The sequence below is a fragment of the Aotus nancymaae genome, unplaced genomic scaffold (assembly GCF_030222135.1).
Source record: "Aotus nancymaae isolate 86718 unplaced genomic scaffold, 86718_ANA_hifiasm-v0.15.2.pri h1tg000011l, whole genome shotgun sequence".
NCBI lineage: Eukaryota > Metazoa > Chordata > Mammalia > Primates > Aotidae > Aotus > Aotus nancymaae.
Window position 1 is genome coordinate 39,207,836 of NW_026988422.1, and position 26,228 is coordinate 39,234,063.

Consider the following 26,228-nt stretch of genomic DNA (forward strand, 5'->3'; position numbering starts at 1 on the left):
GTATTATGCCTTACTAGTTGCCTTTATTTTCTCATTTAGCCTAACATTTTCACCTTCTTCAGCATACTGTTTATTATTACACTTCCTCTTTCTTCTTTCGAACCCTGCATTTGGCATCTGATATATTTTCTCCTTATAATTTATTTTAAACTAACATCATTCCATTCTCTAGTTATTGCTCTTCACTGGTTGATTTTGTCTGTCAGCCTCATTAATATTATCTTGGCTTCATCGTTCTCTTTTATACCTGATTGTGGTACATTTCATAATATATTTCACATCCTTTACATTATCTTCCAATTGCCATTAAACTGTAATAGCCTCCATCATAGCTAAATTAAAGCCCAAACTTTGACTTCAAATTATCGACTATACCTAATAGCTTTCCAAATGTTCCTACACTACTTTTGTTTTATTAGGTTCTAAATTATAATTTGAATGTGTCATGCTTTTATTTAATTGGTTGACTGTAGTATTCCTTTGTTTAATCAACCATTGAGTGCCTTCTATGTGCTTGACTTCCTCTGTTATAGTTTCCTTGGGCTTCCATAACAAAATAGCATAGACTGAATGGCTTAAACAACAATTTATTTTCTCACAGTCTGGAGGGTAGGAAGTCCAAGGTAGTGGCCAATTTTCTGTTTCTGGTGTTGGCTTTCTTCCTAGTTTTCAGACTGTCACTTTCTCAAGGTATCCTCACATGGCCTAGAGAAAGAGCTCTGGTGTTTCTTCCTCTTATGAAAGCCCTAGCCCTATCAGATGAGGGCCCCACCTTTATGACCTCATTTAACTGTTACCACTTCTTACAGGCCGTATCTCCACCTGTAGTCACCATGGATATTAGGGCTTCAACATAAGAATTTGAGGGGAGCACAATCCCTTTGGTCCATAGTACTTCCTATTCCATTCTACTGGTTTGTCTGTTGTTAGTTGTGTAGTATTCTATGATATGCATGTACATTCTTTAAATTATTGTAACTTTAATATGAAGTTTAGTATCTGCTAGTGCTTGTTTTCCTCATTAGACTTGTTTAACTTTTGTTGGAAGGGGTACATATTTGTTTATTCTTTCAGAACTCTAGATAATTTATGTTTTTTTGTATTCATATCTTTTAAAAATCATTTTTGGTATTTTTTGAAGCTCTTCATGTAGTTTCTAGAATAATGTTAGACAGTATTGGTGATACAACATCTTTTTATTTTTTTGTGAATTTAAAGAAATTTCTAATGTTGCACAGATAAGTATGATATCAGCTGTTGTCTTGAGATGTCCTTTGTCATAATAAGGAAGGGTTCTTATGTTCTCCACCCTGACCAGACTAGAATTTGGTACTAATTTTTATGAAATCTGGTTTTGCAAATGTCTCACAGATTTTTTTAAATTGAAATTTTTGTTGAGCTAATTGTAGATTATTAATTGTTGTTGTAAGAAATAATAAAATGCTGTGTACACGCTACCCCGGTTTACCCAGTGGCAACATTTTGCAAAACTATATTGTCATATTACAACCAGGATATTTCTGTTGATACAGTCTCTCAGATTTCCTTAGTTACTTATATTCATTTTTGTGTGTATTTAAGTCTTTACAGTTTTATCACATGTTCACTACTGCAGTCTAAATGCAGAACAGCTTAACAACCACAAGAATCTCTTCTTTCTGTTATTTTTATCACCACATCCATTTCCCTCTTTGCCAGGCAACCACTATTCTCTTCTCTCAATTATTTCTATAATTTTGTCTTTCAAAAAATGTTATAAAAGTGTAATCATAAGTATGTAAGCTTTCAGAATTGACCTTTTTTCTTTCATCATCATTCTCCGAGGGTTCATCCAGGTTAATGAGTATCTCTAGAGTTTGTTCCTTTTATTGTTGAGTAGTAGTCTGTGATATGTATGTATATGACTTATTGAAGGACATCTAGGCTGTTTCCAGTTTGGGACTAAATATAAGGTTGCTGTGAACATTCACATACGTGTTTTTTCTGTGAATGTAAATGTTTCTGGGATAAATGACAGGTATGCAGTTGCTGGGTTGTATGGTAGTTGCATATTTAGTTTTGTTAAGAAACTCCCGAACTTTTTTCCAGAGTAGCTTATCATGCTATATTGCCACCAGCGGTTTATGGGCAATCTGTTATGTAAGCATCCTCACCAGCATTTCAGGTAGTCACTATTTTTTGTTTTACTCATTTTGAGAGACGTGAAGTGATTATAACTTATTGTGGTTTTAATTTGCATTTTTCTGAGTGAATGATCATCTTTTCATTTGATTATTTGTACCTTCTTTGGTTAATGTCAATCTTTTTGCCCATTTTCTTATTGGATTGTTTGGTTTTTTACTATTGAGGGTTACCCCCACCCCCACCCCACCCCTCCTCAAGACGGAGTTTCCCTCTGTCGCCCAGGCTGGAGTGCAGTGGTGTGATCTCAGCTGGCCACAACCTCTGCCTCCCAGGTTCAAGTGATTCTCCTGCATCAGCCTCCCAAGTAGCTGGGACCACAGGCGTGTGTCATTACACCTGGCTAATTTTTGTATTTTTAGTAGAGATGGGGTTTCACCATGTTGGCCAGGCTGGTCTTGAACTTATGACCTCAACTGATCCGCACACCTTGGCCTCCCAAAGTGCTGAGATTACAGGCGAGAACCACTGTACCCAGCCTTGCTTTCTAACTATTGAGTTTGGAGTATTCTTTATATATTCTAGGTACTAGTCCTATGTTGGAATACATGGTTTGAAAATGTTCTCTCCCAGTCTGTAGCCTGTCTTTTCATCCTCTGAACATGGCCTTTTGCAGACCAAAGTTTTAAAATTTGATAAGACCCAATCTATCAAGTTTTTCTTTCATGGATCATGCTTTAGTGTCAAGTCTAAGAACTCTTGCCCTGGCCGTAGGTTATGAAGATTTATCCTGTGATTTTTTTCTAAAAGTTTTGTATAATAGTTTTACATTTTACATTTAAGTCCGTGGTCCATTTTAAGGTAACTTTTGTATAAGTTAATTTATATATTTTTTTCTATGAATGTCCAATTTTTCTTGTACCATTGTTGAAAAGATTGTCTGGATTCCTCCTTTGAATACTTTTGTACTGTCATTAAAAATCAGGTAAACATTTTTGTGTTCTTTAGTAAGTTCCATTTCTCTGTTTGTCCATCTCTCCACTGATACCATACACTGTATTATTGTAGCTATATAAGAAGCCCTAGCAGAGTAGAATGATTCCTCCCATTTTACTCTTTTTCAACATTGTTTTACTTATTCTGGGTCTGGGCCTTTCCATATAAATTTTAGAATATTGTTGTCTGTGTCTACAAAAAAACCTTACTGAGATTTTGATAGGACATGTATTAAACCTGTGGATCTGCTTGGGGAGCATGGACATCTTCACTGTGATGAATCTTCTGATTCATAAAAATGCTGTGTCTCTATTTAGGTCTTTGAACCCTTTCCTTAATATTTTGTGATTCTTTTTTTCAGCACACAGATACTATATGTTTTGTTAATTCTATACCTATATGTTTTGTTTGGAGCAATTGTAAATGCTGTTTTGTTTTTAATTTTGGTTACTGCATGCACATTGTATGTATCTAGACGTGCTATTAATTTTCATGTATTGATCTTGTATCCTGTTAAATAGACATTTTAAATTCTTTATGTAAATTCCCTGGACTTTTTAAATGTTAACATCATGTCATCTACAAATAGGAAGGATTTTATGTCTTCCTCTTCATCTGTATGTCTTTTCTTTTTCTTCCCTCATTGCTATTGCTGGAACTTCCAATTCTATATGGAATACAGTGGTAGTAGAGTATATCCTTGCCTTGTTTCAGATATTAACCAAAACACATACTCTTTCACCCTTTAGTATGTTGTTGGCTGGGGTTTCTTATAAGTATTTTTTATCAAATTGAGATAATTCTACTCTTGCTAATTTGGTGATAATTTTTCATCATGACTAGGTATTGGAGTATGTTAAATATTTTTTTCTGTGTCAATTTATGACTTTTTTTGTTTGTTGTTGAGACAGAGTCTCGATCTGTCACCCAGGCTAGACTGCAGAGGTGTAATCTTGGCTCACTGCAGCCTCTGCCTCCCAGGTTCAAGCTATTCTTCTGCCTCAGCCTCCTGAGTAGCTGGGATTACAGGTGCCTGCCACTACACCCGGCTGATTTTTGTATTTTTAGTAGAGACAGGGTTTCACCATCTTGGTCAGGCTGGTCTCAAACTCCTGACCTCGTGATGCACCTGCCTTAGCTTCCCAAAGTGCTGGCATGAGCCACTGCACCTGGCCAATTGATCACACTATTAACCTGTTGGTACGATAGATTATATTGATAGATTTTTAAATGTTGAACCAGCCTCGTTTCTGCAGTAAATCCCACTTAGTCTTGGTGTGTAATTTTTAATATGTTGCTGGACTTGATTTACTAATACTTTGTTGAGGAATTTTGCATTTAAGTTCATGAGAGATAATAGTCTGTTCATTGTGGGGAGTTTTTGGTGCTGTTTTTGTCTAATATAGATGTCTAGGTAATACTGGCCTCAATTAAAATAAGTTGGGGGTTACTCCTTATTCTGTTTTCTGGAAGAGATTGTAAAATTGGTGTTAGTTCATTTTTAGGTGGTAGAATTTTTCAGTGAAACTGTCTCAGTATGAATATCTCGTCAAAAGATTTTAAATTACAAATTCAGTTTCTTTAATTGTTACAGGACTATTCAGGTTATCTATTTCATCTTGGTTGAATTTTTATAATTTGCAATTTTTAAATAATTGGACCTTTTTTTTAAGTTGTCTAACTTATGAGCATAAAGTTCTTAGTAGCTTAGTTATTTTTTTATTAAAGGCTGCAGGAACTTTAGCAATATCCCATTTTATTCCTATAATTGGTGATTTGTAGCTTTGCTCTTTTGTCAGTCTTGCTAGAGATGCATCAGTTTTATTGATTTTTTGAAAAGTAGTTTTTGTTTCATTGATTTTTCTTCTGTTTTCAATTTTATTGATTTTTGTTGTCATCTTTTTTGCTTGTTTTGGGTTTATTTTGCTCTCCTTTTTTTAGGCTCTTAGGGTAGGAACTTCAGTTACTGATTTGAGGTTGTTTCTCCTTTGTAAAGTCCAGACTTTTGAAAATACTTCAGTTCACTGTAGTATAAAGTTTTGGCTTTGTAAAATTTAACATTATTTATTAAATTATTCAAATTTATACATCCTTTTTTGGTTAACTTTCAAAGGTCGAATATCTCCAACTATCATGGTTTTGGATATTTTTCTGTTTCTAAATTATTTCTGTGTTATAATAGGGTATTGCTGTATCAGTTGGTTAATAAGGTTCATAACTGTTAACACCTTAGATCATTGAGATTTATTTCATCAACACTATATGAGCACATCTCTTAATTACAGAGATCCATTGAGGGAAAAGAGAATTGCCTACGCTTATTTAGTTTTATTCTGGCTGTTTAGAAATCTAGCAGCCTGTGGGGACCTGGGAAAGAACTGGGTCAAGAAACCTGTGCCCTATTGTTTTGTTTTTTATTGTTTTTTAGTGTGCCTACCTAGGAGTCAGAGCCATATTAATCCCTAATTAGGAGTCAGTTTTGACAATGCCCTCCTCTTTTGCTTGTAGAATTCCCCTACAATGTAAGACATGGTGACATTCTTGTTCTTTGACCCCTAGTACTTGATATATTTCCAAGCGGTGCTGGTAGAACCCAGTGTATCTCACCTCACATTCCCTTATCCCGTTTCATCCTTGCTTTCTAGTCATTCAGTTTCTTTAATAGTCATAGGTCTCTAATGGTTTTCTGTTTTATTTTTCAGTGAGTTTGTAAGTTATAGTTTTTTAAGAAATTGACTTGTTTCACTTAAGTTTTCGTATTCGGGGCCATAAAACTTTCCATTGTAGTCTTTATTACATTTTAAATCTTTACTTTTAGTTTTGTCTTTCTTTTTCTTCCTAACGTAGTTTACTTGTACTTTTTTTTTTCTTGTCCATTTCACTGGTCTTTGCAAAGAATCAACTTTTGGCAAGAGTACTCTCAAGACCTCTTGTATGCCTTTTACCTAAATTTACCCATTTTTAACATTTGTCACATTGAATGTATCAGTTTCTCCCTTTCCCAACACACACACACACACACACACACACACACACACCCCACTTTTTTTTCTGAACTATGGGATGTAAGTTGCATTACAGCCTGCTTTTTACCCTAGTTGTACAGTGTATTTTTCTTAAGAACAAGGATATTCTCTTACAAAATTATAGTATATTTATCATATTTAGAAAATTAACATAAATACAGTACTTTAATCTACAGTCCTTATTTCAGTTTTTACAACTGTCCATGTAATGTTCTTATGACAGTTTTGTTTCTTCAATACAAGATTATGTAGCATTTAACTGCCATAGCTCTTTAGTCTTTTGTAAAATGGAGCAGTTCCTCAGTCTTTAATGACATATTTAAGGAATACTGGCCATTTATTTTATAGGATGTTTCTCAATTTGGATTTGTCTAATGTTTCCCCGTGATTAAATTCACGTTATTCATCCTTGCCCTGAATATCATGTGCCAGATATAAAGTTGTACTCAAACAAAGGATGAAATCTTGTTGAAAAGACACAAGTCAGCATGAAGGAGTTCCCCTTATCCAATAAAATTAGGATAAATGATAATAATGCATTGACTAAAATTGGAATGCATACTATCTTATTCTAAACAAGCAAGCAAGTGGGGGAAAAGGAGTTTTTCCCTTCTGTACATTTTTTTTTAGTGAATTTATATTCTTACCTTTATTTCTTAATACTTTCTTTGGGTTTATTATAATAATTCATTTTTAACATTCTAAATTGGACATTGAGTTTATTTTCAGATTTGTATTTTCAGTGTAAGCTTTTTAAACTACAAATTTCCTTTTTGGCTTATTGTTTTGGTCTGTTCCACTACACAAATTTTTATATGGAGTTAATTTTATTTTCTTTTGGTTCTAAGACTTTTCTAATTCTCATGCCAATTTCTTTGATTCACTTGTCATTTAGAAGTAGGTATAATTTTTTTCAAAAGAATGGGTATTTTAAACTTAATTTTAAATTGAATTGCATTATGTTTAGACAGTATAGCCTATGTGATAACAATTATATTTGTCAAGATATATGTTATGTTGTGGGTAAATGATTAATTTACCTAAGTGTTCCACATATTTTAGAAAAATATATTTTTCAGGTATTTTATACAGGTTTCTGTGTGTGTCCCATAGGTCAAACATTTTAATGTTGATATCAAATATGCTTTATCTTTACTAATTTTGTGTCTATTTCATCTGTCAATTATTGAGACATTTAGATATCTTACTGTGGTTGTAGATTGGCCGAGTTTTTCTTATGTTCTTTTGTTTTTGCATAAGAAAAATTTATGGATTATATTTCTACTAAGTGAACTTTATTCATTATACCTTTTAACCTAAGAGTCCATTTTGCTTATTACTCTCAGCATCCAGTACCTTTTCCCAATATTATGATGTCAAGTTAATTTCCAGCTGCACACTTTTTCATATACTTGTAGTCATGTGAGCCTCCAGTTAAATTTTATTCCTCTATTTGTTGTTTTTCTAATTTTTATTATGTGTACATGTACGTGTATACTTTCTCACCTCACTTATTTCAGTAGGAACTAGGTAGGAGTGTGGGTTTATTGACATATGGAAACTAGTTATTGGTGTTTCAGTTACTATCGTTTTTGAGTGAAAGTAAAATGTGTATGTATGGCTGTCAAATATTTGATGCCTTTTCTAACTTGCTGTTTTTTATATGAACTATTTAGTTGTACGAAAATAATATGTATTAAAATAATGTGACATCATTTGAAAATATGATACCATTTTCCTTCCTTCTTTCCTACCTTATTCCTTTTTTTCTCCCTCCTTTCCTTCCTTCTGGGATAGCTGAAGGTAACTGATCTACTGTTGTGTGAGAATCACTGCCATTGCTGCTTCTGTTACTTTTTTTTTTTCCTTTTCAATTTCTAAATTCCCACTGTACTCAGAACAAACAGATTTTCCTTCTTAACTTAAGATCTTATTCTTCAAAACACAAATTTATGTTAATAGACAATTCTGAAAACATGTATTTGATAACATAATTCTATGTAGAATGTCATAATATATTTCATAAAGGGTACCAGTTTTTATATCATTCAGAAACTTAAAATTCAAAGAGGTAACTATTTGAGATATCAGTTATTGACTTTGGTTATCAAGTAATGTAATTTGAATTTGAAATTATTGTTTTAAAACCAAAATTATTTTCCGTTGGATTCAAAGGTATTTCAAAAAGTTACTAGTCAAAATGTTTTTGTCTGGTTACCAAGCATACTACTTCTTGGATAACACTATTTGTGAACATGTAATTATCTACTTGTAAGGTAGCAACTATAATAAAGTACATAGTAGTTTAAAAGTATATACTTAATTGTGCTTTCTTCTTCCAAATTATTAGTTGTTATTAGTGAAACAAAAATACACTTATGCCCATTTTTGGCTTGGTCTATTTTAGATGCTTCTGGCAAGCAACACAGTTATTTTACGATGGGAGTTCTGCTCTATATTTCCCAAAATAACTTGGAATACATCTTCAGAAGTTGTAGTTATTTAGTAACCACAGTTTCTCTCCTTTTTTCCTCTGTAAATTCTTACCCTGGAACCTTTTTCAGATGAGGGAAAATAATTGGAGATTGAAGCATTTTTTTTAGCCTTTAAAATCCATTCATTTAAACTCTTCAGAATTTGTTCACATAAATTCTTTGAAGTGCTTAATACTTGTATCTGTCACTCAAACACCTGTCTCCATACTCAAAAATCATCTCTTTTCATAAGTAATCATCTCCCATCCCCACATAGCAAGTAAACTATTGTGGGGTAGTGGCATCACCTGGTCACCAGCATCATCATCACTACTAAGATTTATTGAAGATTTACTATGTGTCAGGCAGTATTTTGAATACCTTATGTATTATGTAATTCTCAGAAGTCAGCTGGATTGTGAATGGTAGAGACTGGATGGGACCCAGCAGGTTTTGGCTATAAAGCCCACAAGCTTAACTAATTACTACACTGAATTTCTCTTACACAGTAGTAACACTTTTCTTCTTCCTTGGGAAGTGTATGTGTCATGTTCCAGACCTATTCTATTTTTCATAGCTTAATCATTACTTTGAACATTTTTCATGTATATAAAAATTTATTTTCATTAATCACCTTTCTTCTTCCACTGTCTCTTAGCCTGGTGCAGTATAAGGAAACCATTTGTCTTCCCTCTCCCTTCATCTGTATCAGATTTTAATAAATTTATGTCAACAATAGTTTCAGTTTTCTTAAAGTCCAGAGTTCACCTGTTTATCTGTTTTTTCATAATTAACATCTGTTTAATGTTAACAGACGAAAGAATAAAAAATAAGAATAAATTTTAAAAGTTGTTTTTGTTACCACTGGATTGAAAGACTTTAAGATCTTCTTAAAATATCTGTGGTTCCAAAAGTATTTACCTTGCTAGTAAAGAATTTAAACTTGTATGTCTTAAGCAACTTAGATTTGCTTAGATCTGTGGTGGAATGGAAAGTTGAGCTACCAAGTACACCTACATAATTGTGTTTTCCTCCTTTATTTTTATAGTCACTTTTCTAAAGCTGGCTCTAGCCAGTCTATTTGCAGCAATTATATTGTACTCAAACCTGGTCAGATCTGTTTGTTTGTAAATGTCTGAATTTTTCTTCATGCAGTCAGTATAAACATTTAAGTGCTTTTCAATTTGTTGTGGCTTTTTCTAGTTTAAAATTTTACTTTATATATATAGCTATTTTTTGTTTAATGTCTTTATTTCTAATCCCGTTGCATTTGTAGATGATCAAAAGTTCAAAAAGTTCTAGTACTAATACTAAAACGTTACTCTAATTTGTTTGTCAGCCAGCCACATTTTTATTCATGTAACATTATTTTGGCAACATATTGTTTATAGTTATTCTTGTTGATTCAGTCTTACATTTAATATTTACTTTACGGTAGCTGTCTACACTTTTGATGTCTTTCCTATTTATTAATATAAACTATCTTTTGAGTAGAAAAGAGGGTGAGTCCGCTGGTTGACTTTTAAATTTATCTTTACTATCTAGTTTATGAATGTCCTTTGTTAATACGGTGGGGGGGGGGCCTAAAGAATTTACCCACAACTAATTAATCCTAGCAAGAAGTTTATTCACCTTTTAATTAGATTTAGGGATGTGTTCCAAGTTTAAAAACTGTAGACTGAATATTTTTAAGATTATGTTTTTAATAGCTTCTGGCAGTGGCCTTTAGGATAGTCTTAACAAGACATAGAATTATTTATTTCCTTTTGTGCCATGTCTTGTAAGAAGACAAGACATTAATTGCCATTGGTAATTAATAGGTCTAACTTCCTATTGGCCAAAAATAATGTATCCATTTACCTCATTTCTCCTTGAAAGTAAATAATGGATTGTCTGTTTATAATCTCTTGTCAAAGATGTAATTGCTGTTTTCTTTTTTTTTTTTTTTTTTGAGATGGAGTTTTGCTCTTGTTACCCAGGCTGGAGTGCAATGGTGCGATCTCGGCTCACCGCAACCTCCGCCTCCTGGGTTCAGGCGATTCTTCTGCCTCAGCCTCCTGAGGAGCTGGGATTACAGGCACGCGCCACCATGCCCAGCTAATTTTTTGTAATTTTAGTAGAGATGGGGTTTCACCTTGTTGACCAGGATGGTCTCGATCTCTTGACCTCGTGATCCACCCGCCTCGGCCTCCCAAAGTGCTGGGATTACAGGCGTGAGCCACCGCGCCCGGCCCGTAATTGCTGTTTTCTATAGTTTGTTTGCTAATTATGCCAATCTCAAATATGGTAAGCATTGAACTCTGCCTCCTGTATGACTATTGATATTAATATTCCTGTTATCTAAGATACAGAATTAATACAGTGAAAACCACATTGGGCTAAAGTCAGAACTTAGTGTTCTGAGGAGGGACAGTGAAAATAGGCAGCAAAATTCAGTAATTTTAAGAATCATCTAGCCTTTAAAATTATTTTTACTTTTCAGGAATGTAGATTTAGTTCTGATCACATGATGAGTAAACATGTTCTGAGGCATGCTTTTTCTTTGCTTTGTTTTTCTTTTCCTTTTTTTTTTAAGTTTCAGGTAGACAGTTGGTATCCATCTCTATTACCTAAACAAGGTGTACTATACATTATACATTGTCTTTAATGTGAGGAAAGTACGTTTTAAAAAATGCTGCTTAAAGTCAATAGCAAAACAACTTTCTAATATGTTACTTAGATTAATAAGAAAATATTGTACCTTGTATATGGAACCTGTGAGAATTATGTAAATGAGCAATAGACTGTTCTAGGAGGCATTTCCTAAAAATTATCTACAAAGATGTTGGGTGATTGTGACAATAGATTACCTTTTTCCAATTCCACTGCCTCTTCCTAAATTCATTTTAGCAACTACTATAGAAGTTTTTCCCTAAAGGATAATCAGTTTTATGCTACATTAAATATATAATACCAACAGTATTTTCTCGTATTTTATAGAGAGAAGTAAACAAGTTGAGATCTAGTTTATAATTAGTGTGTTTTTGTACTGGTGAGTATGATGTTTAAACTCAATATTTTCGTGACTTTTAGATGGAACACATTTCTACATAGGTATTTATGTGAATCAAAGAGCTAGTTGATTAGCCTTTTCATTTCCTCAGTGCATTTTAAGGCTGATTTTTATTTATTGTTTTATTTATAATTTCATCTTTTATTTCAGATTCAAGGGATACATGTGCAGGTTTTGTTACCTGGGTATATTGCATAATGCTGAGGTTTGGGGTATGACAGATTTTGTCACCCAAGTACTCAGTAGGTTTTCAACTCTTACCTCCCTCCTTCTCTCTCTCCTCTAGTAGTCCCCAGTGTCTATTATTGCCATTTTTGTGTCTGTGAGTATACATCAGTAGCTCCCACTTATAAGTAAGAACACACTGTGTTTGGTTTTCTGTTATTGCATTAATTTGCTTAGGATAATGGCCTCCAGCTATATCTGTGTTGCTGCAAAGGACATGATTTCATTCTTCTTTATGGCTGTTTAGTATCCCATGGTCTATGTTTTATAAGTGTGTATGTGCCACTTTTACTTTATTTAATCCACCATTGATGGACACCTAGGTTGATTCTGTGTCTTTGCTATTTTGAATAGTACTTAAAGCTTATTTTTAAAACTACTTTTTCTGTGAGTTTTGGGAGGCTCTAAACAATAGATGCCATTTGAAGACAAGATTTATCTGAGAGATAATAGTTGAAAATACTGATTTGGGAAAATAGAAGAGGGGGCTAATTCAGTAATATTTTCATGTATTAAAAATGAATTTAGTGCTATTATATATTGTAAACTAGAATCGAACTGTTTTTATGTCCTCCCCTTTTAAGCAATCCCAATTTAGCATTGTTTTACAAAATACTGCTTTTCCCACTGTTTATGAATATGTTAAAAATGTTGCAGTAATTTATGACACCAACATTTACTTCTCCTTGAATTCTAGAACTTAATCATGAATTGTTGTTGTTGTTGCTGCTGCAAAATGGTTGTAACAAGTGATCTGCATGCCTTGGCTTCCCAAAGTGCTGGGATTACAGGTGTGAGCCACTGCACCCAGCCAAAAATGACTTTAAAAAGTTAAATTTCTGTTACTGCCACCCCCCGGCTCTTTCTTGGAAGTACTTTCTGATATATTCCTCTGGAAATTTTGTATGCAATGGGAGTGTATATATGTGTATATTCTTTAAAATGGGAGTATAATAAGCATTCCATTTATAATGTGCATGTTTTTAAAATTCCATCTTAATCTATTGAGTAACTTTGTGAAGTAGACCACTTTATTAATTTATTTTAAATGTTTATTAAAATTATTCATTAAAAAGTAATAGCTTTTTATCACCTCAGTTTGTGTTTAAGAGCTACATTAGATGCATTTGATATATGTATAGTAATTTTTGACATTTGGCTTCTGTTAGGTGGTTTTGGAATGTATGCTTAAAAAAGACCTCATTTATAATAAGGTCACTCCAACATTTCACCACTGGAAGATTGATGACAAGAAGTTTGGTCTTACATTTCAAAGTCCTGCTGATGCTAGGGCTTTTGATAGAGGTATCCGAAGAGCTATAGAGGATATTTCTCAAGGTAGGTACTCTTGGCTATTTCCTTAATTTATTTATCAGTTATTTATAGTAGAGGTTATCTTTCTTAGAGTTGACCCAAAGTAGTTTTCACACTTTAAACATGTCAGCTTTTGTGATATGTGACCAGGCTTTGAACCTCACAATAAATGAAGATAAAATAATAGACTTCTTAACCTGTTTTGTATTTGTCACATCATAGTATATATCAATTGCATGTATTATCTTCAAGAGTCCATCAACAGCTGGCTTCAGATAATTCAAATGTTTTAAAATAAGCACTTGAAGGAAGGGGGAATAGAAAGGTACAGCTATGAGAATCCCAATTGGTGTTCTTCTTGTGTATGTATGACACCAGTCACATCCTTTTTTTGGGTAATTTTATAGAACTTGTAATATTCAAATATATGTAGACTGTAGTTATTCCATGACAGAAGTCTTTACTTGATTGATTTCATTATTGAGGATGAGCAGAAACCACAACCTCATCTATTTCTTTGTTATCTTGCCAGTCTGTTAAAATGATTAACTCAAAAGCCTGGCAATTAGAAACTGGCCACTTGTATTTGCCCCTGTCAGGATAGAGAATAATGTACTTATTTCCCTCTTCTACAGGTAAATTTCCAGTTGCTTACTAATGAGATTCCCTTGAAGGGAAGAATAATGTTTTTTCATGTAAGACTGGCTTATGCTTACTTAAACAAAAATCACTTTAAAAACCATTTCTTCCCATAAAGGATGACATATGTATAACTAAGACTTGATTTTTTTTTTAGTTAGAAAGGAAAATTATTTCAATTTTAATAATTTTCTGTATAAAGTAACTGAATGAAACTGTGCTAGACTACATTGTAATTTGTGCATTTTGAAGATGTCATTTTAATAAGAAAATTTGAAGACAAACTATGAGACCAATCACAGGCAAGAACATGGAAATACTAGTGTAGAAATCTGCTTTGATAATGCATGAAACCATAGTTAAATAATTTGTCTAGCTACTTTAAAAGATCAGAATTTAGTAAATGAGTAATTTTTTATTTCTGATCCAGAAAAAATTACTTTGAATTTATAGTAGCCATTCTGTCTTTATTATAAGAACCCGTAAATTCTCCCTAGATCAGTGTTCTTAACCTTGGCTACACATTACGATCACCTGAGAAGTGTGTGAAGCTTAACATGACTGATGTCCACTCCAGACCAATTGAATCTATCTGGGGAGTAGAGTCAAGTCATCCCTTATTATTCATAAACTCTAAGAAAGTTCAAATATGGTGAGGAATTGTTCTCTAGTCAAGTAATTGTAATTTGAATTTGAGAAAAGAAATAAACTTTAAAAAAAAATACATGATGCCCTGTCCCTCTTTCTGCAGAGATTCTCATACATTTTGGTTTGGTGGCATATTCTGGCATCAGTGTGTTTTTTAACTCCCCAGTTGAGTCTAACCTTTAGCCAGGTTTGAAGAACCAGTGCTTTAAAAAGAAAAATATTCATGGTCGCTGGAATTTATATGATTTATTTTAAAGTTTTGAATTACTTTTAAACTTATGCTCATATACTATAACAGTATACCTCTTTCACTAGGTTTAATGTTTTAAAAAATGATTTATAAGGAGTAGCTTACAAACTCCTAGGTAGAATGGACTATAATACTTAATCTGTCTTGTCATTTTTGAACATTAAAAAACATTAGCTAGCATTATTATCACCTGCTATATAGACTTTCAACAATCTCAGATTGCTTTTACTTGACCTCTTTGACAAAAAGTTAGTATGTTGCTCTTTCCAAAGGGCAAATTTCTCTTTCTCTCATGCCTACTCCATTCTGAGCTGTGTCTCTCAAGGGTATCATGAACTGAGAATATTTTACTAGGACAAATCCTTTCTTATTAATTTATTGGAGCTAAAGGTACTCTTAACAGCATGAAAACCTGTACAGAGAAGTTGAAGCACAAAAGTCAATAACAACAATTGGCCATTAACTATCAGTAGTGGATTAGGACTCATTCGTTTTCCATCTTAGCTAAAGCAACTAAAATCCTGCTTATGGGTACTAAATACTGTTTCCTGGGTAAAAACATTTGAAAAAACTGAATACATCTCATCTTAGCATCACCAGAGCAGTATAATTGTTATAATCTGCCTGGTAAATTTGAGTATTTGGGACAAACTAGGGATAGGGGTTGCTAGAGATAGTATACTTTAAGAGAAAACATCTCATTAGTAAGCAACTGGAAATTTACCTGTAGAAGAGGGAAATAAGTACATTATTCTCTATTCTAACAGGGGCAAATACAAGTGGCCAGTTTCTAATTGCCAGGCAGTCCAGAATGATCTCTGTCAGTTTTCTGAAGTATTATGATAACATAATCAATTATTCATTAATAGTGGACTCTAAGACAAAAATTCTGTGCTTGATTAACTTTTATCCATTTTCTTAGGATGCCCCGAATCAAAAAATGAAGCTGAAGGGGCAGATGACTTACAAGTAAGTAATGGCTTGGAAGGAATTCGTAAACATAAAGGATGTGAAAGAAGTCACTGACCTTAATAAATAAACTCATCAATTACTAAGAATATTTCTAAGACACTGTATTTGTCAGAATTCTCCAGAAAAAATATAACCAATACAGGTTGAGCATCTCTAATCTGAAAAGTTGAAATTTGAAATGTTCCAAAGTCTGAAACTATTTTATTTTTTGAGACGATGTCTTGCTGTGTTGCTCAGGCTGATCTTGAACTCCTGGGCTGAAGTGATCCACCCACTTCTCCAAACTGCTGGGATTACAGGCATGAGCCACCGTGCCTGGCCCCAAAATCTGAAGCTTTTTGAGATGGAAATGATACCTAAAGTAGAAAAAATTTACACTTGACCCCATGTTATAAATAACACTAAAAATGCAGTCAGAATTTTGTTTCATGCACAAAATTATTTAAAATCATGTGTAAAATTACCTTCGGCCTGTGTGTTATATAAACATAAATGAAACGTAAATGAATTTCATCTTTAAACTTGGGTACTATCCTTAAGATGTCTTATTATGCACTTATAAATATTCTGAAATTTGAAACAGTTCTGGTTCCAAGCAATTCAAATAAGGGATGAAAGGTAAATGATTTTCATCTTTAAACTTGGGTACTATCCTTAGGATGTCTTATTACGCACATACAAATATTCTGAAATTTGAAACAGTTCTGGTTCCAAGCAATTCAGATAAGGGATATCAATCTTTATATAGAAAGTAAAGTTTCTGTTTTTTTGTTGTTGTTGTTGTTTGTTTTGTTTTTAAGGAAGTGGTTCACAACATTGTGGGTTGGGTTGGCAGAGTGGGCAGGCATACTAGAATGTTGCAGTCATGATAAGGCAGAATTTTATTCTCTTTAGAGGACCTCAGTCTTTTCTCTTATGCCTTTTAACTAATTGCGTGAGGTCACCACATTGTGGAGGATGCCTCGCTGCCATATAATAAGGACATTCAAGCAACACTATGTAGATATCCATATGGTGAGGAACTGAAGCCTTCAGACTAGCCATATTAGTGAGCCACATTGGAAGCAGATTATTCAGTTCCAAGCCAGCCTTAAGATGACTGACCAGTTGTGGCACGTTTTCACTGCAACCTTATGAGGAACCCTGAGCCAGAACCATCTAGTTAAGCTGCTCTTGAATTCCTGACCAGCAGGAACTGTGAAATAATAAATGTTTGTTGTTTTAAGCAACTCAATTTGGGAATGAATTTTTGGCTAATGAAGATTCTGAAGACCTGTAAATGGAGTGCTACTGTAACAAATACTGAAACATGGGACTGACTTCAGACTCAGGACTCAGACAGTAAATAAAAGCTGGAAGGTCTTTGAGGCAAGTTTTAGTAAAGTTATGAAGAGACTGTCACTAGAAGCTTTAAGGTCTTTGGATAGACAGCCAGTGAGGGCTTAAATGAAAATGAAGACAACTATATTGGAAAATGGAAGAAAGGGAATGTTTGTTGTATAGTGGCTGAAAGCTTAGCAAGAATGTCACCTGAGTAATGTGGGAAGCAGAAAATATACCCAATGAACTGGGTGGTTAAGCTAAGGAGATTTTTCAAGCAAAAGGTTGAAGCTGTATGCCTGGTTTCTTCTTACTGCTTATGATAAACAGAAAATGAGAGAAGTAAGCTAAGGAAGGGCTCCTAAAGAGAAAGAAGCCAAGACTTTGCTGGTTTGAAAATTCTCAGTTTCTCAGTATGTCAAATGGCTAAGATTAAGAAATGGCTTTTAAGCAAATATCAAATCCAGGGCCTTCTCAGAAAAGCATTATCTAAGGATGTGAATGTAAATTCCTTTGTTAAGACCTCAGGAGGATTGAAGATGAACCTCAGAGAACCTTTCAATCAAAGCAATAGGTTCTATAAGAAGTGTAAAAGTATGTCACTTAGCAAAAGTTTAAAGTTGAGTTTTTCTCATTTATGAATGTGCTTTTTATGTAACGAAGTGGGCCTCTAGAAGATTCACATAGTTTTTCAAAGCCTTATATTGGCAGAAATACCACCATTGATTGAAGAGGGGACCTTTGGATCCCCAAAATTCCACTGGCAGGAAGCAAGTTGAAAACACTATGCAGATGCAAACTTGACCCATGTTTCAATGAAAATACAAGGAAATTAGAAATTAGAACCAAGGTCTCAAAAATCAGAGCCAAGAGTTATGAAAAACTATTCCCAGGTCCTAAGTTCCACACTAGAAAGTTCCAGTGTTGCCACCTTGATTTCAGAATTATGTGGACCATTAACTATGTGTTCCTCTCATTTTTTCCACTTTTGAACAAGAAGGTCATATGGCAGTTACCCTCTGCCTGTCCTACCATTGTATTTTGGTTATGTGTTAGGCAGATAATTTGTCTCTTTAGTTCCAGATCATCAGATTGAGAGAAGCTATATATTCAAGGAGCTACATTTAAGGAACTACACCCAGGGAGTTTTATCTGTACTTGCACCTGTTTAGAAGACAACATCCTAGCTTTGAAGTTGTTCTGTAAAAAAATGAGACTTTTAGGGAGTCATGGGAGGGGAGAGTGTATCTTGAATATGAGAAAAATGTAAATAATTGGTATCCAAAGAGCAGTGAATTATGGTCATTTTAAAATGACCATAAAATGGAACCATAAAATGGAAACAAATTATTTTATACTCCTCTGTTCATTGGAGCCTAATTCCCCTCTTGCTGAGTATAGGCTGTTCTCCTAGGGACTCACTTCTAACAAACGGGATGTGTTCAAAATGGAGTGTGACTTGAGGGTAGATCATAAGAAAATATCTGGCTTCCATCTTGCTTTCTCTCTTGGATCACTCTGGGAGAAGCCAGCTGCTGTGCATGCGGACACTTGAGGAGATCTGTGAAGAGATTCTTGTGAGGAATTGAGGTCATCTACCAACAACCAGTAACTAACTGGAGCCTTCTAGCAACAACCATGTGAAGTGAATCATGGTGAAAGCAAGTCCTCCAGCCACAAACAGGCCTTCAGATAGTTATAGCCACTGCTAATATCTTGACTAGAACTTCACAGGGACTATGAGCCAGAACCACCCAGCTAAATTGCTCCCACATTTCTGACTCACAGAAATTATGTGATAATAAATGTTCGTTGTTTGAAACTGCTAAGTTTTGTGGTCATTTTTAATACATCTATAGGTGAAGAATGCACAGGCAGAAAGGGAAGTTTAACTTTTTCTTAAGATAATTGGAGACTGGGTGCGGTGGCTCACGCCTATAATCCCAGCACTTTGGGAGGCCAAGGTGGTCAGATCATCTGAGGTCGGGAGTTCAAAGTAAGCCTGACCAACATGGTGAAACTCCATCTCCACTACAAATACAACAAATTAGCCAGGCATGGTGGTACATGCCTGTAATCCCAGCTACTCGGGAGGCTGAGACAGGAGAATCGCTTGAACCCAGGAAGTGGAGGTTGTGGTGAGCCAAGATCGCGCCATTGCACTCCAGCCTGGGCAGTGAGTGCAAAACTCCGTCTCCAAAAAAAAAAACAAAAAAAAAACAGGTAATTAGAATGATAGTTAATTTTTTCAGAGTTACAACTGCAAAAGAAAACTCTTAAATTCACCTTAGTTCCATTTATTTCATGAATGATATTCCAAAGGTTTAGAAGGTCATTCTTCTTTTAGAATGTATGGGAAGTTGCAGTGTGTTCTGATTTATCTAGCAACTTTATTAGGAATAAAATACATCATATTAAGTTTCATAGTTCATCTTAATTAGCTAAATAAATGTTTTGAATACAAATTATGGTTTAAGGTAGTGTTTATATTACGTTTACTTCATTGGCAATTGTTTGCAAAGACAACTAATATAGTTTAAAAGAATAACGCATCATCTAATTTTTTAACACAATAAAAGTAATGATAATGTTATATTTAAATAATACATGTTTTGAAGGCATTAAATGTCAGAGTGGAAATCCTCTCCATTTTGGATATTCATTAATTCAACAAATATTTTGAGTACCTATTCTGTGCCGATAACTGCTAGACATTTTCTTTATAAGCTGGTGGACAGCTTTCTGCTTTCAACAGTTCAGTGTCTTCATCAATTATCATAAGTCAAAGAAATTTACCTTTCTTTTTCATATCTTTCTTTGGAGGGTTTTATAACATCATCATTTGGATTTAAAAGCCTATCTTGCTCATCTTTTATTCCTGATGTGTAGTATAGTGCTAATCACATACATAGTTGGCACTCGAGAAAATTTTTTGCCGAAAAATATCTTAAAAATTAAGATTTGTAATAAACTAACCAATATTAAGGTATGAATATTCTATTTGGTTTCTGTCTTTGACAATTTTAATGAGACAAGTGAGAGCTTTTGGTTTTTAATTTATTTTGAGGCACGGTCTTACTCTGTTGCCTAGGCTAGAGTGCAGTGGCATGATCTCGGCTCACTGCAGCCTCTGCCTCCTGGGTTCAGGTGGTCCTCCCACCTCAGCCTCCCGAGTTGCTGAACTCCAGGGACGTACCCCCACTTCCGGCTAATTTTTGTATCTTTTTGGTTAGAGACAGGGTTTTGCCATGTTGCCCGGGCTGGTCTCAAACTCCTGGGCTCAAGTGATCCACCTGCCTCGATCTCTCAAATTGTTGGGATTATGGCATGAACCACTGTACCTGGTTTAGGTTTTTGGGTTTTTGTTGTTTTTTAATGCTAGCTGATGCTTATTTTAAGATCATTTTTAGTGCTGACAGAGTTGCCACTTAGAACATTTACTGCTCTAACTGTTGAGATACACTGAATTGACAAGAAAACCCACAAAATTTAACTCACAACAGGCTTGAGGTTATAAGAGGAAAAGATCTTAGATATCATGCTTTTGGGAAGAAGAAAGATGGGATCTGATTGCTATGAAGTAAAATATTGTCATGTTTTTTCTTAAAAATTACTGAGGCCGGGCGCGGTGGCTCAAGCCTGTAATCCCAGCACTTTGGGAGGCCGAGGCGGGTGGATCACGAGGTCGAGAGATCGAGACCATCCTGGTCAACATTGTGAAACCCCGTCTCTATTAATACAAAAAAATTAGCTGGGCATGGTGGCGCGTGCCTGTAATCCCAGCTACTCAGGAGGCTGAGGCAGGAGAATTGCCTGAACCCAGGAGGCGGAGGTTGCGGTGAGCCGAGATCGCGCCATTGCACTCCAGCCTGGGTAACAAGAGCGAGACTCCGTCTCAAAAAAAAAAAAAAAAAAAAAAAAAAAAAATTATTGAAAAGCTGTGATTTATGTTTGTATAATTTTGCTTTAGGTAGGGGTTATGAATTGTTCATGTAATGATTTTCAAAGGTGGTAATATTTTAATAAGGCTCTATATCTAAAAACTAAGTTAGTGGATGGGCTTTATTTAGGTAGTAAAGAGTATTTAATGGTACTGCCAGCTATCACAATCCTTTAGAAAGTGCTGTCCTACAGTTTTCATTAAGTCCTGATGTATCTTAGGGTGAGTTTTATTTATTCAGTAAGAGCAAAAAACCTCTCTGTATAACCTGTGGCATAATTTTTTGTTATTTAAATTTTTATTGATGCTTTGTTATTTAAATTTTTATTGAGTTTAAGACATATTTGCATATGATGAAAATTATAACGACAAAATTAGGAATCATTCATTCCTACCCAAAAGTAATTACTGTTCATTTGAGGGTGTTTCTGCTTAGATTTTTCTTTTTTCTTACATCTTGTATACAAATGCATACTTCTTTTAAAAAGCACCATTGAGATCATACTTCTAAAATGCAGTCAGCTTAAACTCTCTTGGCCATTTTCATTGTGTCAGTCTAATTTCAGAGTCTTTGTTCTTAGCCATCCATTATGTAGCTATACTAAAATTTAATCATTCACATCATGGAATATTTATTTCCAACGGCCTTTTTACATACATTTTTATTTGTATCTTTGAGTGTGACCTTAGGATAAAAATCCTAGAAACATATTTAACATTTAAAGGGTTGAAGATTTATGTGTTAGCAGGAAGTGTGTATCTACTACTCATTAACTCAAAAGTAGATCTACAGACAATAAACAATCTCTGCAAACTTAATACCACAGTAAGCCAAACTAACTCTTCATTAGAAAGGTACTTTAGTTCTTCTGTTGAATAAGCCAGGTTAGAGGTTTTCCTTAACTACTGTTGTCAGACATTGTGTCTTTGCTACATTTTTCATATTCCTTCTATATTACTTCATCACAAATTACTGTGTTCAGGTTGCTTAAAGAAAATGCTATATGCTGTTAATGTTTCCTATCAAAGCTCATAGATGAATAGAAAATGAAAAATTCAAGGACTGGTTTATTCTTATCCTTAAGCTAATCAAACTAAAGAAAGCTAATGAAAAGAATAGGAGACAATTGTGGCTAAATTTAAAATGAATTGCAACTAGAAACGCTACACCACAATGTTAATAATGGTTTTGTTGGGCTTGTGGAATTACAGTAATTTTTTTTCTCCTATTCTATGCTTCCTAAGCTAGTATAATTTGAGCATATAATTTTAAATACCCAAAGAATTGCTCTGGTAGCATTTTTAACACATGTAATGCTAAAATATGAGGACTCTTTACCAGAGAAAATCTTAAACCACTTCTGTCTTTTAAAAGCCAATAATGTAATTATTTAAAAACTTCTTTTAGTAGGATATGAGCCAGCCACACATTTTGCAAACCTGTAATTTGTGATGTACGATTATAAGAATGATGTTCTTGAGCAGTATGTTGATTGTGATACCCTTTTTTTCCACATTTGATTTATTTATTGGGAATCATACATTAACAAGGGTTTTCAAAACAGCACTAAATTTTCTCTGAGAACTAGTACTAGAAGAAGGGGTGCAAAGGGAGGAGAGAAGCAAAATCTGTTTTTGTTTTTTCTGCAGCTGTCATCTGGCTGTATGTTCTGATCAAGAGCTACAGCTGGAGTTATTTTATTGCTTTACACTGTATCCTTTTGCCTCCTCACGCAAAATTACTATAGCAGTCTTGGAAAAATAAAAAGCTAGGCAATCACTTATCAACCATAGGAGAATAATTATTATACCAGTAGCTGAGAGTAAAACAAATTTTCGTTGTTCATTAACTATTGGCATGGGTTACTTTGTAGACAATACACATTAGCCTGTGCCAGCATACAATACTAAAAGCATTGAATGTGGTGAGTATATATAACTGCTATAGATATTTTTTTTAAGATAGAGACCATGCCAGTGTATTTACAGTTTTTGTGCTTATTGTATATTAAACTCTTTGCTCTTGTGGAAAATTTTTGGCATTTCCCACCACCTAATTTTATGTTAAAAAAAAAAAACAGTAAAAAAAACATAGAAGTTTGTGTAAGTCTGAACACTTTATGCTTAATCATGTCCAAATTAAGAAAGTGTTTTGGTTATTACTACAGGTCGAGCATCCCTAATCCACAATTCGGAATGCTCCAAAATTCAGATTTTCTTAAGCACTGACGTGGCTCAAAAGAAAGCTCAGATTTTGAATTTTTATATTAGGGATATTAGGGTAGGTATATTATACCCATTTATACTTATGTTGAACATCCCTAATATAAAAGTTAGGTAAGTGATATGAGAGCAGAGATGTAAAGAAATGGTTCCTCTGTCTTAAACGATTAAGGAGTTTTCAGTTGATAGCATGTTTGCCAAAAGGTAGCTTGGTAATATAATTGAATATGTGTATATACTTTACTCAACAATTCTATTCATGGGAATTAGTACTAAAGAAGTAATACAATTGCACCAAGATACATATTAAAAGAAGTACATTACAACGCATATAACAAAAATTTGGATATAATCTAAATGCCCATAGAATATTAGCTAAGTAATATATGACATATGCAGAGAGTAGACTTCTTTGCAGCAGTTGCTAAGTGAAACCTGTATACTCGTATGGGGAAAGGTCCATGGAATGTTATGGAGTGAAGAAAAGCATTGTATGGATAGACTGTAATATAAATGGGATAAAATTATACATAGCATGTAAACATATTTGCATGCATTAGGAAGTTTAGAAAGATATATGTCAGATAGTAATAGGGTCTATTCCATGGGGATAGAATTATGGAAATAATTTTTATTGTTTTTATAATTTGAACTTTGAATGACAGTCATTCAAAGGTATTTTTTGCCAGGTGTGGATGCCTGTAATCCCAGCAGTTTGGGAGGATGAAACAGAAAGATTGCTTGAGCCTGGGAGTTCAAGCCTGAGCAACATAGTGAGACTCTGTCTCTACCAAAAGAAAAAAAGTTAGCCAGGCATGGTGGAGTGCACCTGTAGTCCCAGCTACTCGGGAGACTGAGGTGAGAGTATCATTTGAGCCTGGGAGGACAAGGTTACAGTGAGCTATGATCGTGCCACTGCATTTCATCTTGGGCAACAGAGCAAGACTTTGTCTTCCTAGCTACCTAGCTAGATAGAATGTTTAGATTTGTTGTTGCTTAAGGAGCTCTCTTTATACACTTTTTTTCTAATATGTCACATTTACTCCTGAGGTATACACTGTAATCTGATTATTGAGTATTTGCATGTCACAGATTATAGAATTCTCAGTGTGTGCTAGGTGTGTAGTTCTATGCTCTAGGGATAAAACTTAGGCAGAGTCCCTCCTTACAGGTTGTCCTAGTTCATTCTGGCTGCTACAGCAAAATGCCATACACCAGGTAGCTTATAAACAAAAGTAATTTGTCACCATTCTTGAATCTGGGAAGTCCACTCTTAAGGCACAGGCTATGCCTGGTGAGGGCCCACTTTCAAGCTCATAAGTGGTACTTTTTGGCTATATCGTTACATGGTGGAATGAACAGGACAGCTCTCTGGAGTCTCTTTTATAACTAATCACATTCATGAGGGCTCTACTTCCCTAATTGAATCATAGCCTCACCTCCTAAAACCATCACATGAGTGATTAAATTTCCACATGTGAATTTTGCCGGGGATACAAACATTTGGAGTATAGCACTGGTTCATGGGAAAATGTAAATAAAAGAATACTCAGAATATAAGGTAATAGAAACATATAATTTTAAGGTAATTCAAAGGAGGGAGTGATTAACTTGTGAGTGAATCAACAAAGGCTTTTTGAGGAGTTTGTGGCTGAGGTTAAGCATAAAACAGTTTTTTAGTAGAAAATTTGAAGTATGTCATTGTTGGACAGAGGAAGTAACGTGTACCAGAAAATCAGAAGTATGAAACATCAGATGCTAACAGAAAGAAACAGGTACATCAATTACATCAATATTTTTAAAGCAACAAATGAGGATGAAAACCAGTAGGAACAAGCCATATGAAGAAAGTATATTGACTTTTTTTTTTTTTTTTTTTTTGAGACGGAGTTTCGCTCTTGTTACCCAGGCTGGAGTGCAATGGCGCGATCTCGGCTCACCGCAACCTCCGCCTCCTGGGTTCAGACGATTCTCCTGCCTCAACCTCCTGAGTTGCTGGGATTACAGGCACCCGCCACCGTGCCCAGCTAATTTTTTGTATTTTTAGTAGGACGGGGTTTCACCATGTTGACCAGGATGGTCTTGATCTCTTGACCTCGTGATCCACCCGCCTCGGCCTCCCAAAGTGCTGGGATTACAGGCTTGAGCCACCGCTCCCAGCCTTGACTTTTTTTTTTTTAAAGTAACAGACTGTGCATTCATTTATTCTTTTGTTCATCCTTGGAGTTTCTTGTTCACATAAGAAAACCCACTATGTGGTTTTTAGTAAGATGGATCCATTATCATAGAAATTAAATAGCAGATACGAATATAAGAGTGAACACTATGACAGCACCTGTGGTAAGAATATGGAGCACTGATTGTGGATATATGAATTGTTTAAACCACATTCAAAAATCATTTTCATTATGAGAACTGGAATATATGTATATTCTGTGACCCAGCTTTTCTATTCTTAGATGTCTTCTAGGGAAACTCTCGTGCGTATATTCCATAAGGCCTAAACACTATTATTCCTAGCAACATTTATTGAAACAGCAAAAAATTAGAACCACCCCAACATCCATAGACAGAGAATAGATGAATAAATCATAATGTTCTTATCCAGGCTCTGCCATCTAGTAACTGTTTTATTTTAGGCAAGTTACTTAATCCTTTTGGTCTTTAGTTTCTTCATATGGAGTAGGATGATAATACTATGTACTTCAAAGGATTATTGTAAGGACTGAGTTAACCCATGTAAAGTGCTTGACACTGTCTGATACATAGAAAATGCTCAATATATTTTAGCTATCATTGCTACACAGAGGTCAGAATGGCTGACTATCACTACATATGACAGTGTGCATGAATTTCACTGAAAAAAAAAGCAAAAAAGTTTCAGAATGTCCCATGATATCAGTCAGTTCAAAGCATCTATAAATATTGTTCAGGGATATTTGTGGGGTAAAACTGTAAAGAAGATAAGAAAATGAAAAAAAAATGACTTGATGATAGGGTTTATCTGCTGAGGGTCCAAGTGGTAGAG

The 26,228-nt window shown here is 34.5% G+C and overlaps 1 protein-coding gene across 1 annotated transcript in view; it reads left to right on the plus strand.

The window, feature by feature from the left end:
- The window catches only part of SPRED1 (sprouty related EVH1 domain containing 1), a 112,006-nt gene that overhangs the window by 65,975 nt on the left and 19,803 nt on the right, over positions 1–26,228 (plus strand). Inside the window, exons 3-4 of the mRNA XM_012465033.3 lie at positions 13,064–13,232; positions 15,668–15,714. Of these exons, the coding sequence (XP_012320456.1) occupies positions 13,064–13,232; positions 15,668–15,714 (216 nt within the window). The remainder of the gene's footprint in view (positions 1–13,063; positions 13,233–15,667; positions 15,715–26,228) is intronic.